We start from the raw sequence: 19,384 nt of genomic DNA on the forward strand, positions 1-19,384 counted from the left end.
CGCTCAGCCAGGACCTACGCCCGCGCTCCCCGGGTATGGGCTTGGGGCGGGCCAGGGTCTGCCGGGCTGTCGCGCCCTCCCTGTGGCCGCTGGAGCGCTGGCCTCAACCGGGTCGCCTCCTGGGCAGGCCCCGCAGGGTCCCGGGCAGCAGGCAGGGCCGGGCGCTGTGGCGCGGGCCGTGAGGGTCCTAGCGGGCCCCCGCGGGCTGTGCGGGCCGGGCCGGGCCGGGCCGCGGAGAGGGGATTTGGAACAAACAACGGCGGCCATGTTGAGAGGAATCGGGCGCTAAACTTCCCGGCCGCCGCCTCACTCGCCTCCTACCGCTCCCTCGCACAGGATGACAGTGAAGTTGGGCGACGGCAGCAACGGGGAGGAAGGGCTCAAGAAGCTGGGCAAGCGGTCGGCCGATGAAGAATCCCTGGAAGGAGAAGGGGCCGGCGGCGCCGACGCGGCCGAAGAGAGCCGCGGCACAAAGAGGGACGAGAAGACCCCCCGGACTGGCGTTGATGGCACCCCCGCGCCCTCCGGCGCGCCGCGGGCGTCGTCCCCGCCGCAGGGCAGCCCCCAGGACCAGCACCACTTCCTGAGGTCCAGCGTGCGGCCGCAGAGCAAGAGGCCTAGGAAGGACCCGCCGTGCGCGGTGGGCAGCGGCGGCGCCGGCGGTTCGGGGCCCCGAGGAAAAGGTAGGGCCGCCCATCCCCACCGGAGATCCCTACCCCTCTCGGGTGCCGAGGAATCCTTCCCTCCCCGGTCGGGCGTCACCCCAGCTCTCCCATCCTGAGGCCTACACAGAGGCCCCTCACTTTAGGTGGCACTTCTGGGCGGCGTTGGGGGGTGGGATGTGTCCCCTCTTTCCTTCTAAGAGCCTGTTACTTTCTATATTTAAACTATATGAAGACAGACAAGGTAAGTATCCTTTTTTTGGAGAGTAAAAGAGATCCCCTGAGGCTGTATTCTTCCTAAAGGATCCTTGATGGTTTTCTAGGGTTGGCTATTTTAAACAGCCTACAGTAGTTTTAAAAATGGGAAGAGAAAAAAATACTTGCTGTATTTCTTTCCCAGACTCCAGTAGTAGAAATGCAACAAAGGAACAGACTTTTGAAACTCAAGGGGAAAGACGGATAAGAAGGGGGAAAAGGACTCTGGGGTCTTACTTGGCTCATTGTCCTCTGCTTCCAGTGTCTTGGGTGGAGAGCAGGAAGGACTTAGAGATGGGGCCATTCCAGTAGCAGCAAGGTTTACTTCAGGGCCACAGAAAGGATTGTTCCTGGGTAGTGAAAGCAATTGGACTTCACCAAAAAAGAGCACCCCTCTGTAGTGTTCGTCTCCTATTCTGAGGTGACTGAGAATATTACTACTTAACTGGGGTCCCTACCAAAATAACCTAAAGAGCAGTGTTGCCGGCACTTCATTGTTGTGTGTTTTCCTTACTTGCATTTCAGCATTGCACTTTTTCTTTAAATTATACAGGTGTATTGCTCTTAAATTCTTTTTGTTTCAGACCAACTTACAGTACTTTTTGTAAGAAGCAAAAATTATATCAATTTCCAGTGAGCTTCATGTGAAAAATATTTTTCCCAGTTCCTTGGGAAGTGTGAATTTAAATGTAGTAAATGGTCCTGATAGTTTTAAAAAGCAAGTATTTCAAGAGTTAACAGAGGACCTGTTTTAGAAATCTGTGCCAAATGTGTTCCATTAAGCTCAGTTCTACGTTGTCCTCAATGAGAGAGGGCTGGCCTGTGGAATAATGGCCTTACTAATTAAGAAAGAATTTTGGTATAAGTATACTTAACAGCTGTGAATGGTAACTTAGTATGTTTCAGAATTTAGAACTTGCTTCATACAAGTTTATTCTGATATGAAAGTTGCTGATTTATTAATTTGCTTTACTGCCTTTGCTTGTTTTTTCACTTGTGCCTGAGCTCACGTATGCTCCTTGGGTATCTTCAAGGGTTTGTCATTAGTAGTTTCAGAAGTCCTGGGCCTGGCGTCCCACCAGGCCAGCATTTGTGGCCTCCATTACCCTGGCCCCCTGACCTTACCCTGTTCATTTGACTTTTTTTTTTTTTAAAGACACAGTCTCACTTTGTCTTCCTTGGTAGAGTGCTGTGGCGTCTTGGCTTACAGCAACCTCAGTTTCTTATGCTCAGGTTATCCTCCTGCCTCACCTTCCAAAGTAGCTGGGACTGCAGGCGCCTGGCAATATTTAGAGATGAAATCTTGCTCTTGGCTCAAGTTAGTCTCCAACTCCTGAGCTCAGGCAATCCACCTGCCTCAGCCTCACAGAGTACTAGGATTACAGGCGTGAGCCACTGTGCCTGGCCTGTCGATGGACCTCTTTAATTTGCTTTTCTGTCAGAGAGGTATCCTCACCTATGAAGCAAGGAGCAATAGCAACTGCTTTACCCTCTTGAAGTGTGGTTGCTAAAATGAACTAAGGTGCTGGTGCAAAACTCTGTAACTTGTCTACCTGTCTGTAAGGTGAAGTGCTGAAACTTATTCAGGTAAATTTTTGGCAGTAAACTGATGAGGAGAGGTTTGCTTTTTAAGAGAGAATGGTTTGCTAAGGTAGAGAATGTTTCCTGGGTTAGTTGAAACTAACCTGGGCAACATAGTGAGACCCTGTCTTTACCCTGTCCCCCCAAATTAGCCAGGTGTGGTGGTGTGGGCCTATAGTCCCAAGTACTTCGTAGTCTAAGGCAAACAGGCTCAAACCCAAGAGTTTGAAGTTGCAGTGAGCTATTATTGTGTCACTGCACTCCAGCCTGGGTGACAAAGTGAGACCCTGTATCAAAAGAGAAAAAACATGGGAAGCTAAAGCAGGTGGATTGCTTGAGTTCGGGAGTTCAAGACCAGCCTTGAACTGAGATCTGATCATATGCTGAGATCATTGGTGCTTCTGTCCCTAAGTCTTGTCTCAGTATGTGGCTTGGAATAGCAGTTGACTTTGTATTATGTTTTATATTAGTAAAATGCATATTTGTTAGAATTTATTCCTAGTGGCTTAGGAACAAATTCTACTTTAGTTAGCAAATATTTCTTTAAGTAAATACTAACGCTAAGCCGTAATGGTAGCCTTTTGGAGAGGAATAGGAAGGTGTTTGCTTCACAGAACTTCTCAGCCACCATCTGCTCTTGAACTTCCCAGTGCAGCCTCCTGTTGTCTGCTGTCTGCTCATGGGTGTGTGGATCTTTTGGATGTACTTTGCCAAGCTTGGGATGTCCCTTCCTTTATGCTTCAGGGATACCTCTGCTCCGTCATCCCACTTTTACTCATCAGAAAAGAAGGTCTGATTGTGACAACATTCACCCTGCCCCCAGACCTTCTTAGCTAGTGCTTGAGGACAACTCTGAGAGGAAATATGTCCCTTACAGACAGTGGAAATCTCCACCTGGGATGGTGAGCATGTTTCAGTGACGAAATAAACAGTACTTTACTTTTCAATTTTTCCCTTGGAAAAAATTGTAATTTCTGTTCTGTATAAGGAGTACTCAGCTCAGCCACTGGGAATTCTTTTGATTACCTACTCCTTTGCCAATTTCAATCCCCACCACCACCACCTTTTTTTGTTTTCTCTCTTGTTGTATTTTTTGAGACAGAGTCTCACTTCGTCACCCTCAGTAGAGCGCTGTGGTGTCATAGCTCATAGCAACTTGAAACTCTTGGGCTCAAGCAATCCTCTTGCTCCAGCCTCGCAGGTAGCTGGGACTACAGGTGCCCACCACAAATGCCCAGCTAGTTTTTTAGAGACACAGTTTTGCTTTTTGCTCAGGCTGGTCTTGAACTCCCAAACTCAAGCAATCCACCTGCTTTAGCTTCCCATGTTTTTTCTCTTTTGATACAGGGTCTCACTTTGTCACCCAGGCTGGAGTGCAATGACACAATAATAGCTCACTGCAACTTCAAATTCTTGGATTTGAGCCTGTTGCCTTAGACTATGAAGTAGTTGGGACTATAGGCCCACACCACCACACCTGGCTAATTTGGGGGGACAGGGTAAAGACAGGGTCTCACTATGTTGCCCAGGTTAGTTTCAATCTTAATAGACTTGAGAACTTTACAGTGAATATGGAGAAAAGGACTTGTGGAGAAAAGGTAAGTTCTCTTTGTTTTGCTTTTCTCTTTACAACTGATTTTTCTTTCTTTGTAAAAATAGACCCTTTTGGCTAGGCATGGTGGCTCACACCTGTAACCCAGCTCTTGAGAGGCCGAGCTGGGTGGATCACATGAGTTCAGGAGTTTGAGACCAGCCTGAGCAAAGTGAGGCCCTGTCTACTAAAAATTGAAAAACTAGGCTGAGTGTGGTGGCTCACACCTATAATTCCAGCACTTTGGGAGGCCAAGGGGATTGTCTTAGCTCAGGAGTTCCAGACCAGCCTGAGCAAGAGCAAGACCCCATCTTTGAAAAAATAGAAAATAGCCGGGTGTTGTGGTGAGCGCCTAGAGTCCCACCTACTAGAAGGCTGAAGCAAGAGAATTGCCTAAGCCCTAGAGTTTGAGGTTGCTGTGAGTATTTGTCATGTGCTCATGCTTAGCCCCAGGCTGGCTGGTTTGGGTGTGGTAGTGCATGCTGTGAAGTCCCTGCTCTCCATTCTGTCCTGGAGCAGATCACTTCAGGGCCACTGAGGTTGGAGTGCTGTGGTTCCTCTGCTAAGTCTAATCCTTTAAATGACATTTGTTAAAGTTAGATGGGATGAAGACTTGACTCCACTGGCCATACCTGTGCAGTGATGGCAAGGTGTGCTAAAAGCACACAGACCCCAGTGGAGGAAGAGGGGAAGGAAAGGGGCTGTTCCTGCTGACTCTGTCCAGCGGCAGCTGCACCCTGCATGGTGCCGTAGGTGGAGGATGGGGCAGTCCAGGCACATGGTTCTACTGTGTTACCCAGACCTACCTGTGCTCTGCAGGTGGGGAGGGCTGTGGCCAACTGAGAGAGGAACGCTGATGGAGCTGTAGGGAACTGAGAGGGCAGTGTCTGTACAGAAAAGGTTCTTGGTAAATTATGAAGTTAGAAGTTGTACAAATTGTATTTGCAAAATGTCAAGAGAAGATAAGGTAGATAAGGTAACATTTGAACATTGGTTTGAAGGCTGAGCTAATTTTCAAATGCATATTTACTTTTAATGTTAAAGCTGATGTTTCTGTGGTGTCTGTCTTTGTGGAATTGTCTGTTGCTGCTAAAGTATACTCAGGATTTTCATTTTTGTGTCTTATTTTATAATATATGCGGACATAGAGATATTAGAGAAATGATTCCAGATAGCAAAGTCCTAAATGTGAAAATTAGCATTGTCATAAAAAGTGGCATATAGAAGTATTTTGTTATTATGTTAAGTAACTGCGATTTTTTTTTTTTTTTTTTTTTTGTAGAGACAGAGTCTCATTTTATCGCCCTCGGTAGAGTGCCGTGGCGTCACACATAACTGCAATGTTTTTAACACTCAAAAACAATATGAGACATGCCCCCTAAAGGAGATATATTCCTAGGAGTTTGTGGCTTACTTAGAATATGAAGAATTACCTACAGAAAACAATTAGAAAATCTTCCTGTCATTCAAAGAAAAGGGTATATGCTTTCATTAGAAACATTGGGGTTGTAGCTATGTCTTTCTCAAATATTTCTAGGAGGAAGGAGAGAGTCTTTGAGGGCGATAACCCTGGTCAGCATGTGCAGAAACATGCTGAGCTTTGTAGGTGCCCAGGATGAGAGTCCCAGTGTGGGGAATGGCTAGGGTATATCCTAGGGGACCACCAGAATCCAGATCATCTTCAGAGCATTGAAGAGGATGTATTAGAGCAGTGGTTCTCAACCTTCCTAATGCCGCAGCCCTTCAGTACAGTTCCTGTGGGTCGCCACCCACAGGTTGAGAACCGCTGTGTTAGAGACTGATGCTTTGGCCAGGGGCTTTTGCAGCCATGGCTGGAGCTTATGAACTAAACCTGTAGAGACTGATGGAATGATGAGGGGGGAGGGGTCCCCATTGGCTCACTGCATATCTGCCTGTATAATCTAGCAGAGCACTGTGTGCCAGTGACATCAGGGGCTGGGGGGAGTGGAGGGCTCTGGACTCTTACTGAGACTTGGCTTGCTTGAAGTATCCACCATGGGAACTTGGTGGAGATGGTGTCTCTTTAGCCTTGTCTGGGGCTCTGAGAGCAAAGCTGCTCTGACAGCATCTGACAAGATGAGCTATGTTGGGAGAGGCACAAAATGCCTTAGAAGCTGTGGGCATTTTGCCTCCTGTCTCAACTGATGGCATGTTGTGAACTGTGGCAGTTTGTGCCAAGCCTCCCGGGAAGGGTCCCTGCCCTCTTGTGCTGCAGACATAGGCCTCGGGATGCTTCTGTGATAGATTATAATTACACCTTCTGTATCTTACCTAAATTGAGTCACAAAGTTGTTTTGTTTTTAACTTTTTTACTAGGAAGACATTCTCCAAAGTCCTAACTCCTGTCATTGATTGGTGTTGTAGATTGGGTACATCATTTAACTTCCCACCTTTCACAAACTGAGAGAGGGGCAGGTTTCCTCCACTGTAAAATTCTGATCCTCTATCTCTATGTGTGATAAAGGACCTACCACTATGACGCCTTGTTGCCTCGCCCCTCCCCCACCCCAGTATTGGGATGGTGTGCTCTGCTTAGTGTTCAGAGGTGTTTAGACAGCATGGCCCAGGTCTGGAATGAGAAGATTGGGATCTGGCTTGCTTCTTGCTGCCTGGTGACCTTGGTAGGAAGGGGTGTGGATGATGGTGCTGCAGACCAACCCAGAGCTGTGTGACATGGAAGAGAACAGGTAATCTAGACAGGCAGGGGGAGGAACAGGCAGTGGGAAGGTATACTGAGGCCCCATGGCTGTATCTGTCACGTGGTCTGCAGGGTGGGCTGTGACAGGGGCTGGAAGTTTGGGAGACCAGAGAGGAGGCTGTTTATAGAGTGTCTTACTTTTATCAGAAATAGCACAGAACTGGCCTGGGGAATTTACAGCAGGACGGGAAGGAGGAGAAGCAGGTGGCCATTGGGCCACTGGAGGATGGTGGCACTGAAGTGATCTGAGAGGGAAGAGGGGCCGGTATTAGTTCTGGAGGCCCTGGGCACCAGTGACCTTCCATGTGCTGGTCAGGGCCAGCTTGGGGCAGAGGGAGTATAGGGAAGGCTCTTATCTGGGCTGCTCTGGACCCTGAGCTGCCATTGAGTAAGCATCTGCGGGGTGTGGTCTATGCTTGGGGGCCAGGCATGGCTGTGGCATCACACCCACTCTTACTTTCAAGGAACACTGTCGGGGCCTGTTCTTGGGGGCATCATTTTACTTCAGGTTTCTTGCATACTGACTTCTCTTTATGCAAACTATTGTTAAACTTCTTTGTGGCCACATATGAAGTGTTGACTTTGACCTTTACATTTTGTTGTGCTTCTCACTCCCACTCCCACCTCCTGAGAAAGCCCTGTGCCAACCCAGTCCTGTTCAAAATCATTTTCTCTTTCCCTCTCTCAACTTACCAGTCCTCCCTTCTTGTTTACTTCTCTCTCTTCCCCCTCAGATCCTCACCTTTGTTTCCATCTGAATGTCTCTGGGGAGAGGGTGGTCCTTGGGGTGTCCCCATTGTATTCTTTTAGATATCTCTGCTCCCACTTTTTATTTTCATTCTGCTCGAGCTGGAATTACAGCAGTGCACCAACTTCCTCCTCTGAAGTTTAGGGGAAGACCAGATGCCATGTGCTCCTTCTCTGAGTTGGTGATTCTGCTCTGCTTTTAAAAAGCATGTGAGGTCTAGAATGATGGGTCCCACATGTTAGAAATGGTTGCTTGGGGGTGCTATGCTCTCTTTTGTGGTTGTTCATTTTACTACTTTTTTTCTCTACTGAGGAGGTAACATTTTTGAAGGGTTGATCTCCAAACCTCACCCTTAGCTGGCAGGAGAGTGGTGGTTGCTGCCTCATCGGCCCCACCAGAGTGTCTTGACCGCTGTGCTTTCTTCTGACATTTGCTTTGTTCCGCTCTCAGCCTTCCATCCCTTCCAGCTCAGAAATGCCTCCATGCTGTTATCCTTACTGTTCATTCTTCTGGCCTGTTGTGATCTATTAAAATCTCACAAAATTTACCCAGGCATCTGGATTATGGATTTTTTAAAAAAATGTGTTTCTAGGGCCACCTCTGGCAGTTGTGAGGTGGCTCACAACTGTAGTCCTAGCATTCTGGGAGGCTGAGGCAGGTGAATTCGCTTGAGCTCATGAGTTTGAGACCTGCCTGAGCAAGAGTAAGACCCTGTCTCTAAAAAAAAAAAAAAAATAGCCAAGCACCGTGGTGGGCTTCTGTAGTCCCAGTGTGGGAGGCTGGGGCAAGAGGACTGCTTGAGCCCAAGAGTTTGAGTTTGCTTTGAGCTATGATGCCAAAGCACTCTACTGTGGGCAAGAAAATGAGACTCTGTCTCAAAAAAAAGAAAAAAAGAAATGTGTATCTGGTACTTTCAAGTATATACCTGATGCCAGTGAGGGAGGGCTGCTTAGCAAGTTGTGCTGAGGAGGAGGGAGCTCAGTGAGTGTTTCCAAAGAAAGAAAGCGACTGTGGAGTCCTTTGTTGTGCTGGTGCAGAGGTGGAAAGTAGCCCTTCCTCAGATGACTGTATGTGAGCAATTGCAGGCTTCATGTGAGCCAGGATGTCCTGTAAAAATGGCTTCTGGAACCTGCCCTTTAGCTTGCAGCACAAGCCCCTCGGACTGAGTAGAAATGGAATAAAACGATTACTCTTGGAAACCTCTGAAGTTGCCACACCTGTTGAAATTGTCTGGGAAGCACCAGCTTCAGGTTTGGTTTGGTGAGGAATGGATGGAGTTAGATAACATACCCAGTGCTTCCTTAGGCTACTTTGTAGCACAGAGGACCCCTGAGTAGGTTTGCCCTTGTGCTGCTGTGTGCTTTGAGCCTTCTTTTATTCCGAGACTGTGAGTATTGACAGTCACTTGCTGAGCTGTCTACGAGCAGTTTCTACAGTGACAGAAATGTTCTGTGCTGTCCACTGTGCAGACACACATGAGCCAGACATGTGGCCGGTGTGACTGAGGAACTAAGTTTTTCATTTTAAAATTCAAATTAGTTGATATTTAAGGTTGAGCAGCCTCATAGGCTACGGAATTGGCCAGTTCTGAGAAACCGGCATTCTGTGTACATGATGGCATTGCCTCAGGAAGTCAGCCCATCGCTAGCTGACACATCTTTGCAAATGAGAATTAAGCCCATTTCACATAGATGAGTACATTTTGAGTGTGTGAAAATGTTTGGCCTTTTGATAGCTAACTGATGGGATCATCTGTTTCAAATACTTTTTACTCAGCTTGGTGCCCACAACTCAGTGGTTATAGCACCTGCCCTGTGCACCAAGGGTGGCAGGTTCAAACCCCTCCTGGGCCTGCTTAATTAAAAAAAATAATCAAATACTCCTTACTTGGAAGAAGCCATCAGACCCATGGTAGATTCGTGCAGTACATTCTGATAGGCTCCACAGGGGTTCAGGTGAGGCCTAGTCTCCATCCTGCATGCTGTCCAGGTAGAGTGGTAGACCCTACACTGGCTTTTGGTGTATTTTTCAGAGATAGTCTTTGCAAGTGTATGTGGATTGGCAGACTTTTGGTTGTTCATTTCTATAATTTTTAATAATCTCCTATGAAATTCCTTGTCTGTCCTTCCCACCAGGGGAGGGCAAGCCCCCAGTCAGCATGTGGCTGCCCAGGGAGGGCCTCCCTGCCCACTTAAAAGTGGGTCTCTTTAGCAGAACCCAGGATTATCTTACTAGGAAAGCATTTTAACAATAATGTACATTTATTTGGCTTTTGCTTTTTGAAGCACTTTTTTTTTTTTTTTTTTTTTTTGGCAGCTTTTGGCCAGGGCTGGGTTTGAACCTGCCACCTCCGGCATATGGGGCTGCCACCCTACTCCGTTGAGTCGCAGGCACCGCAGAAGCACTTTTATTTTTATGATCTCATTTTCACCCTTGATGTAAGATCGTCTCAGAGTTTGAAGGTTTCTCAGCATTTTATGGTTCTGCAGCCATGAAGAGAATACTAGATATCACAGGGATTTGCTGGGATCTCCCTTTCTTCTGAGAGGAGGAACTGGGATGGGTGGGAGGAGTGTGTCAGGGCAAAAAAAATTCTTATCTGTGACCTTTGAGTCTCATCACTGTCTCCCTTCTTTCGGGAGCCCAGAGTTCTTGATCCACAGCTCTGGAGTATTGACCTTGTATTTTCTTGTGCTTTTTCATTCTGGCTTTGTCTCAAAGGCTCAACTTGAGATCAGGAACTGATTTTTTAGTAGAATTTGCAATATTATCCCCATCACTCTCAGACACCACATTTTTCTGGTGGAAATTGATCAAGGATAAGGAGTTTTAAGACTAATTAGTGGTTCACATTCTGAAGTATTGATCATTTCTAACAGAAAATAGTGTTTTATAAATGCTTAAATGTTTTCTTTCTTTCTTTTTTGTTTTTTTTTTTGGGGGGGGGACAGAGTCTCACTATGTTGCCCTTGGTAGAGTGCTGTGGTGTCACAGCTTACAGCAACCGTAAACTCTTGGACTTAAGCAATTTCCCTTGCCTCAGCCTCCCAAGTAGCTGGGACTATAGGCGCCTACCACAACACTCAGCTATTTTTTTGTTATTGTTGTCGTTGTTTAGCAGGCCTGGGCTGGGTTTGAACCCGCCAGCCCAGGTGTATGTGGCCAGCGCCCTACTCACTGAGCTATGGGTGCCGAGCCTTAAATGTTTTTTTGAGTTTGAATCTCAACCATCTTATTTGTAAAGAGGGTAGGAATATTTCAGCTAAAACCTCATTTGAAAAAGGTGCTATGAAATGTGATGTGAGATTTCATGTCTTAGAGGGGACAGGACCCTGTTTCATCGGGACAGCACATCATGAGTTTCAGCATCCTGGGGCTATTAAATGGTTCCATGTGAACTCTTTTCTTTTTCTTACTGTAAAAACACTTTGAAGAGTCTTGTTGCTGGTCAGGTGAGGGTTCTGTCATTGCTGAGCAGCCTTGCTGGTGCACATTCTGTCTTGGGTGTTTTCCTACTGGCATCATTGGTTGAGGAGTGTGGAGTGAGACCTGGGGTGCTGAGCCCCTGCCTCCCTGCCTGTTCTGTACTGCCTGGCCTCCAGCTTTCTGGAACAGATCACTGTGTAGTCCTTTCTCTCCAAGGAACTGAAGGTGTCGGATCGTCATCATCTGGAAATGTGCCTGGGGTTTCCCCCACTACCCCTGGAGGGGGCTCGAGGTCCTCCTCTCGGAATTTAGGTTCTTCTGGTGGTGAGAAGGAAGAAGGCAAAAAGGCCCGGAGGCAGTGGGAGTCATGGAGCACTGAGGACAAGAACAGCTTCTTCGAGGGGCTATATGAGGTGAGTGAGCTGTGGAGGTGAGATCATCCAATGCACCCAGACTCTCGGGGCCTGCATTTTCCCACTGTCTGTGCTTCCCTTGCAGATGGGTGTGAAAGCAGCACATTCCTGTGGGAGCCTGACGGTGGCTAAGGCTGGTGAGGGTCCTAGGTCTCGCCCTCTGACTTGGGCCTTTTTGTTTCTTCCTTGTGCCTTGGGAAGCTGCTCCTAGTTAGGTGATATTAGGAAGCATTTTGTTTGTTTGTTTTCTTTCTGTAAATTCATTTACTACCTTAAAGTTTAACTGTTCAATTATGGAAAGTTTTCTTAATCAAAGAGAAAAATATTTGCATTTCAAATACAAAAGAAAATTAAAAATTATTCTTGGTTGATCCTACTACTTACATGTTTATGATTTTTTTTTTTAACCAGCTCATTTTATCTACTTAACACATGCATCCTGTGTACTTAACTAAGCATTTATTTGCACTTGCATTTTCTGTGTCAGCTCGACTTTGTTGTGCAGCTTCTTTAAAAAGCTATCTGAATTTGTCCAAGGATAACTCTCAACAGTTTCTGGAAAACTAGTGCTGCTATGCTCTTTCCAGATCTGCTGCAAAGCTGAACTTGGGTGTTGGCAGCTCTTCGAAAAATTCAAATCTTTCACTGAATTCATTAAGCAACTCTTCCTTGTTCCAATTACATGAGGTTATTAGAAAAAATCCTGGGCGGCACCTGTGGCTCAAGGAGTAGGGCGCCGGTCCTATATGCTGGAGGTGGCGGGTTCAAACCCAGCCCCGGCCAAAAACCACAAAAAAAAAAAAATCCTTTTACTTTCAACACCCTGGAGAGAGATTTCACAGATTGCTTCCTCTTCTTAACTGCATTGTCAGGAGTAAGGCTTATGGCATGGAAACTTCCTTTGTCAATATAATACGAAATCCAGACAAGTTTGTGGAAGGATTCAAAAAGTCTTCTACTTTCAACAAACCTTTTTTTTCTATAATACTTCCAGAAAGCTGAATTGCAGAGGGAGGGTAATCAATTCCAGTAATATGAGAGAAACCAAATAATTTCAACCAAGAAAACACCATTTCCAGGTCCAATATCAAGCACTGAAGCATCCAATGGAATCTTGTGTTTCTGCATCCACCTTATTAGTTGATTCATACTCTCTTCTCCAAACCAGATTGCTTCTGTATCTCCATATTCTTGGAAAATTTGCAGTTCTTTTCATAGACAGCATCCCAATCTGCACTACACACTGCTCGAAGGTCCCTAGGGCTGAGGAGACAGGAAGCATTTTTGTATGCTATTTTATTTCTAAGATTCTCACCTGTTGTCTCCCAAAGATATTCTTGACTAGTGATCTCGTTACCTCTGGGTGTTTTCTTGGTTGCTGAGGGGGCTAACTTGAGAGAGTGTCCTCTGTGTGGGGGCAGGGGCTACTTGCTACGTCAGTCCAAATAGCCAGCCAAACCCAAGCAGCTGACCTGGAACAGGATGGACAGTCCTAAAAATAGAGAGTAGAGGGCAGCGCCTGTGGCTCAAGGAGTAGGGCTCCGGTCCCATATGCCAGAGGAGGCGGGTTCAAACCTAGCCCTGGCCAAAAAAAAAAAAATAGAGGGTAGGACTGTTGGCCCTTTTTCCTTGTGTATTTTGCTTTTAAATCCTTGTGATTATCATGAAAATACTTTTTATTAACATTAATTCCATTTTTCATGGTATTTTGTAGTTTTTTTGGCTCAGTATTTTTTTTTTTTTTTAAGACAATCTCACTTTGTCACCTCTCGGTGGAGTGCTGTGGCGTCACAGCTCACAGCAACTTCCAGCTCTTGGACTGGCCATTCTCTTGCCTCAGCCTCCTGAGTGGCTGGGACTACAGGCGCCTGCCATAGTGCTGGCTATTTTTTTTGTTGCAGTTTGGCTGGGGCCGGGTTTGAACCCGCCACCCTCAGTATATGGGGCCTGTGCCCTACTCACTGAGCCATAGGCACTGCCCCCTCAGTATTTTTTAATAGCCATAAATATTCTGCTTCAGATGTTGACAAAACTATGGTCTATAAGTTTTCGTAAATAAAATGTTATTGGAATCCAGCCACACCCAGTGATTTATGTATTGTCGGTGGCTGACATTGACTGCAGTGGTAGAAGTGAGTAGTTGTGACAGATTCCGAGTGACCCTTAGGTTTAATCTTTACCCTCTGGTTCTACTGAACCATTTTTATATTAATCTGAGGTCCTTCCAGATGCTGTGGTTATAAATGATGCTATAGTGAACATCTTTGTGCACATCCCACGTTTTGGAGTATTTCTTTAGCATATAGTTTCAGAAGTAGGTTACTTGATCAATGAGCCTTGTTTTTTTAATATCTGATTAATTGGGGTGATAGAAAAGTCTTGCTGAGCCTGGGAACCAGAAGGCTCAAGAAAGGAATAGGGCTTTGGAATTTAAACCATGATATGTTTATAGAGAGATTAGAGAAGGAGATGCTTGTAACTCAGGCAGTGAACTGGATTGCAGGATACTCTCATGGCTGTGCCGCTCCCTTCCTGGGGCTGATGGTAGAGTTTTGGTCGTTCCAGTTGGACAACACTGATGTGTGTGTGGTTTGACTCTGGTTGTCCAAAGAGAATGAAGAGTGCACACAAATCTCATTTCAGTAGATGCAAAGTCATTCGAACAAATACAAATGTGTCTTTTTCTTCCCTTTGAGAGTTTTAGAGTAAAACAGAGGCTCTTTTTGTATATATTGATCCCCAAGTTGTGCCGTCTTCGAGCTGTTTGTTAGGCATAGAGGACTTGGGGTTCCTGGAATGTTTTTCAGAATTAGCAGCCACTGCTGGTTCTCGCCTGAAACACTTCTGATGTGCAGTCCTTGCCTCCTGAGGAGACTGCTATGGTTGGGCAGACACACAAAATGAGAAAGGTGTAAGCCAGGGGAGAGTCCCTTGTTCATGATGCTTCGTGTCTGTCTTCAGGTGAGTTGGATCCTCTCCTTGTTGGGCTGCCTCGTTTTAGTTTTTCTGCCAGGTACATGTTTGTTCTGAGATCCTTGATTGGTAATAATTGGCTGTTCTGGGGCGGCGCCTGTGGCTCAGTCGGTAAGGTGCCGGCCCCATATACCGAGGGTGGTGGGTTCAAACCCGGCCCCGGCCAAACTGCAACCAAAAAATAGCCGGGCGTTGTGGCGGGCGCCTGTAGTCCCAGCTACTCGGGAGGCTGAGGCAAGAGAATCGCTTAAGCCCAGGAGTTGGAGGTTGCTGTGAGCTGCGTGAGGCCACGGCACTCTACCGAGGGCCATAAAGTGAGACTCTGTCTCTACAAAAAAAAAAAAAAAAAAAAAAAATAATTGGCTGTTCTGGTCATTTAATACTCTTCACTGTTGGTACTGTGTATTTTGAAGTGTGTGTGGGAGAGAACAAGTACTTTCTTCCTGTCATTTTGTGTGTCTACCCAACACTGGGACTCCAGTGAGTCTTGACATGTCAAGGTAGGGCAGGGTGATGGTTAAAGTCTTGAGCGGTAGGAGCCTGAGCTGAGCACCAGCCTTTGCTCTGAGCATCACTTCTGTAGGTGATGATCAAGGTTATGCTTTTCGGACACACATACATGTCTGACTTAATTGTGCTGCCAGTCACAGAAATCTGGCTTAGTGCCAGGTTAGAAGTTGGGATGCAGGAATTCAGCAACTTTCATAGCTGGAAGGGAAGGGAAGGGGCTCTGCCATCTGGCCACAGCCTGCTACCCCCAAGCATGGGCCACCTCCTGGCCCTGCCCTGCGTAGGGCAGTGCTGGGCACAAGCTTAGATTTGCTCAATTTATGATGTATCCAAACTTCTCCCTGTGGTCAGGGTTCAATCCCTACTGCTGGTAGGGAGTGGGGTGAACACCTGATTGTGTTCTGCCTCTGAATGCCCTTCTGTGCAAAACCTGCCTCTGACTTTTTTTCCTTCTTACATTTGTTTGTCCACCTATCTGTGTTTGTTTTTGCTGTACACTTCTGATTTCCTATCTCACATCCTGTCCGCCAGTGTCCTGTGCTTTGCACCATTGTCTCCCTTGCCACGGGTCTCCCTCTGCCTGCATTGCGATACACCCTCTTCTCTGTGCCTGCCTGCAGCTTCCCCATCTGCAGGCGCAGTTTGGCTTTTTACCATGTGCATGCATCCCTGTAAGTACTGCCAGTTTCCATCCCTTTAACTCCCAGTAACTTTCTCTTACTTTCATTTCAACTTTGCCCATTTTTTTGAGGTTATTGCCACCACTTATTGTTAACAACTAAGGACAGGGCACTCTGGTCATTCAGGAAACATAGGGAGGCCTTTGTGCTCTGCACTTGGGTTTGTGTTTTTGTGGGGGTTTTGTTGTTGTTGTTGTTGTTTTTTAAACAGAGCCTCACTGTTACCCCAGGTAGAGTGCCATGGCATAATAGCTCACAGCAACCTCAAACTCTTGGGCTCAACTGATCCTCTTGCTTCAGCCTCCTGGGTAGCTGGGGCTACAGGTGTCTGCCATAATGCCTGGCTAATTTTTTTCTATTTTTAGTAGATTTGGTGTTTTACTCTTGGTCAGGCTGGTCTCAAACTGTTGAGCTCAAGTGACCCTCCTACCTTAGCCTCCCAGAGTGCTAGGATTACAGGCATGAGACACCAAGCCTGGCTTGGGCTTGTTAGAGAAAGACAGCAGGATGGTGAAAAGACAGGTGTTGCAGATGCTACCAGACCATGGAGGACAGCATAGCTAACAACACGGGATCAAGAGTCACAAAACTAATTTTCCAGTCTCAGCCCCCTCAGTCACTCAGCCTCTCTGGGTTTCTTACCAAGCTGTAAAATGAAGCAGTGGGATTTAGGGGCTGCTTTCATTTCTATCTCAGTTCTCATCTGAGGCTGAAGGATGCATAGGGAGACAATGGCATCTGACCTCCATGGACTCTGAAGGAAGGTGTTTCAGACCCAGCTTTGCCTTTTTATGTTTTACTGCTATTCCATTTTAAAACAATGAACAAGCTTTTATTTTATTTTCCGATTTTTGTTTTTATTTTTTAATTTTTCATTTTGAAACATTTCAGACTTTCAAAAAGAGTACAAATAATTCCCCCATGCCCTCCACCCTGCGTCCCCGCTGTTAGCTTGGCCATGGTGTGATGAGTGAAGCAGGGAGACAACCTCGCAGGGATCCTGTTCATTCACTGCAGGCCTTTCCAGAGCCCCACACGTGTCCCCTCCCACTCCCCCGCCCCCATCAGGGATCTTAGTTAGGGTCTCCTGTTGCACTTAGGTACTGTTGTAAATTATAAGGCTCCTGCAACCTGGGGCAGTTCCTCTCTCTTTTTCATGACCTTGGTACTTCTGAAGATACCCAGCCTCTGGCCTGTTTGTAGAACATCCATCAATTGGGTTTACCAGCAGTTTCCTCATGGGTCAATTTACATAATGCATTTCTGTCAAGAATTCAGAGCAGTGACCTGTCCTTCTGAGCCGAGAGTGTCTCTCGGAGATCTGTCTCCATCCTGGTGACATGAGCCTTGATTACTGTGTTTAGGAGTGCCTCCTGGGTCTGTGAGACAGTGTGAGTGTCCTGCTTATTCTTTCTCTCACTCATGTCAACACCTGTTGCTGCCTCTTCCTTGAAATAATTATTGCCATAGTGTCTGCCCAGTCACAACTTTTGTTTCTGTTCTTTCTACGTTCACTGATTGGAAATCCTTATGAGGAAGAGTTCTCCCCTCCCTAATTTATGTGGTTATTCAGTTATTTATTTATATGGACTCAGGGATATGTGTTTATTCTATGAATTGTGATCCATTCACATTATGGTTGGTTTTCTTGCCCAGATGGTTCAGTATTTGACCACTGGAGCTTCTTCACACTGGCCAACATGGTCTTATCACCCTGCACCATGTTCTCACTTTCTGGCATGTTAAAATATTTCATGCCCTAGTCCTGAAATCAGCCATTTCTCCAAAGAGCCCCGGTTCTCTTTGGACAGTGTATTTTGAAACCAAGTGATGGGTACCAGGGGAACTCATCACTACTGGAGTGCCCTTGCCTCTGGGCCCTTCAGTATATATCTTTTGGTAGTTGGTTCTCTTTGAGGTAGAACCTGGAACAGCATTAATGTTGAGCCTATTTTCTAGAATGCAGGTTCTGTTCTGGAGATCTAAATTGTGCTCAGCTTTCACATAGAGCCATTCAAGGAAGGTTCAACCCACAGGTGTGATCAGAACATATCCTGTGTGGTTCTTACTGAGTATTCATATTTGGTGCATTTTTAAGGTGCCAGACATGTAATATGCTGAGCACCTCCCTTGTCCTCCCCTGCCTTCTAGTGATTTCTCCATGGAGTTGTCTTAGTACACTATCTCTATACACCCTTAGAGATTAAGCCAGGTGGCCAGATAAGCTTGGTTTCTCCTGCTTATGGCTTTGCCTCTTTGGGATCCACATGCTGTTATAGTTCTGTCCCTGAGTTTCTGTCATTACTTTATCCTTTTTTCTAATTAAAACCTAAGGTTCTGGGAAATCAAAGCTGAAGTCCAGATATAAATAAGAGTTGTAAAGGACAACCTGCTTGCCATGCTGGGCCCTGTCCTCCCTTCTAGGGAAGTGTCTGCTCCTACAGAAGGTTGCATTATTTTAACCCCTGTGCTTTTTACCTGGACTTCATTTTCCAGCATGGGAAAGACTTTGAAGCAATCCAGAACAACATCGCCCTGAAGTATAGAAAGAAAGGCAAACCTGCGAGCATGGTGAAGAACAAGGAGCAGGTGCGCCACTTCTACTACCGCACCTGGCACAAGATCACCAAGTACATCGACTTCGACCATGGTGAGCTGGCGCGGGATCTGTTTTCTAGCATTTTATTGCCCAGCTGTTCAGCCAAGGATTTCTTTGCCTTGTGCTTCAGCTGGTGGCATTCCTGGTGATTCTTGGTCAGCTCACATTCAGAGGAAACTACCTGTGTCCCATGCTCCAAGGTTCTAACACTGCTTTTCTGAGTTCTGTTCTGTGTGTTTCTGATGGCATGTAGGTCCTGGGTCCCTGGTTTACCTCTTACCTTGTCTCCCACTGTCATTGAGGGCCCTTGGGGTCTAGCCAGGTTCAGGCTGCAAGTGCTGTCCCAGCTTTCTTCTTAGTGGGGAACCAATGGGGGTGGGTGTTGGGCGGGGCTGGTGCTGACCGGCCTGGGCAGATGGTCAGCTCTCCTAAACTCTGCCCGTCTGTATTTGAATCCAGATCCTGTAGGTAAGGTCACCTCTGGGCATGCTTCTGGTCCAAAGCACCCTTTGAGCAGCTCTGGTGGCTCCTGAAGGTGGTACTTTGTCCATCATGGTCTCTTGTCTCCTGAAGATTTGGCCACCTGCCATCTCCACTTGTCAGGAAAACCATCTCTCCTCACTGTCCCCCTGCTCAGTCTTGCTGTTTGCCTCCGCAGCACACTTTGTACACTCGCTTCCCCTGGTGCCTCCACTCCCCAAACCCTTCTCCTTGCCACTCACACACTGCCCGGGGCAGCTGGGCCATACTGCTCTTCTTCAAGCCTTTGTCTGTGCCCGCGATCCTACTTGGAGCCTTTTGTCCCAGCCACTGCTACCATGTCTGCTATCCACTTTGGCTGGTCTCAAAAGCTATTTTGAAGTGAGAAGGTGGCCAGTGATTTGTAGAGTGGTTGGGAGGCTATTTGGTAGATAGTGTCAACACAGGCATGGGACTGCACAAGCTTCCATCAGTGTGCTCTCCTGCTTTCCTGCCCACTGCCAGGTGGTAGTGCTTTGGGGACGCCCAGAGTCCCAGTGTAGCCCCTGTCTCATATTCATTCTCTGAGGCTCATTGCAGTTCTCAGGGTCTGGCAGCCCTGGCTGCTACTTGTGTCAATTTCAGAAGGCACTTAAAGCAAATGTTTCTTTTGTCTTTTTGTCACCTTTCCAGCTGAGCAGCCTCCTAATCCCACACTCCCTCTGATGCCTGGCAGTGTCATTCCTCTTTAGCCCTCTCCTCCAATCA

At 46.8% G+C, this 19,384-nt stretch overlaps 1 protein-coding gene and 1 pseudogene across 3 annotated transcripts in view; one reads left to right on the top strand and one right to left on the bottom strand.

Moving 5' to 3' along the window:
* The window catches only part of CRAMP1 (cramped chromatin regulator homolog 1), a 61,667-nt gene that overhangs the window by 1,969 nt on the left and 40,314 nt on the right, over positions 1-19,384 (top strand). For all 3 annotated transcript variants that reach the window (XM_053557828.1, XM_053557830.1, XM_053557829.1), the window contains 3 exons: positions 337-683; positions 11,199-11,395; positions 18,055-18,208. In XM_053557828.1, the coding sequence (XP_053413803.1) occupies positions 337-683; positions 11,199-11,395; positions 18,055-18,208 (698 nt within the window). The remainder of the gene's footprint in view (positions 1-336; positions 684-11,198; positions 11,396-18,054; positions 18,209-19,384) is intronic.
* LOC128561079 (EEF1A lysine methyltransferase 2-like) lies at positions 11,906-12,498 on the bottom strand (annotated as a pseudogene).

Source organism: Nycticebus coucang, chromosome 12 (genome assembly GCF_027406575.1).
Source record: "Nycticebus coucang isolate mNycCou1 chromosome 12, mNycCou1.pri, whole genome shotgun sequence".
In the NCBI taxonomy this organism is placed as follows: Eukaryota; Metazoa; Chordata; class Mammalia; order Primates; family Lorisidae; genus Nycticebus; species Nycticebus coucang.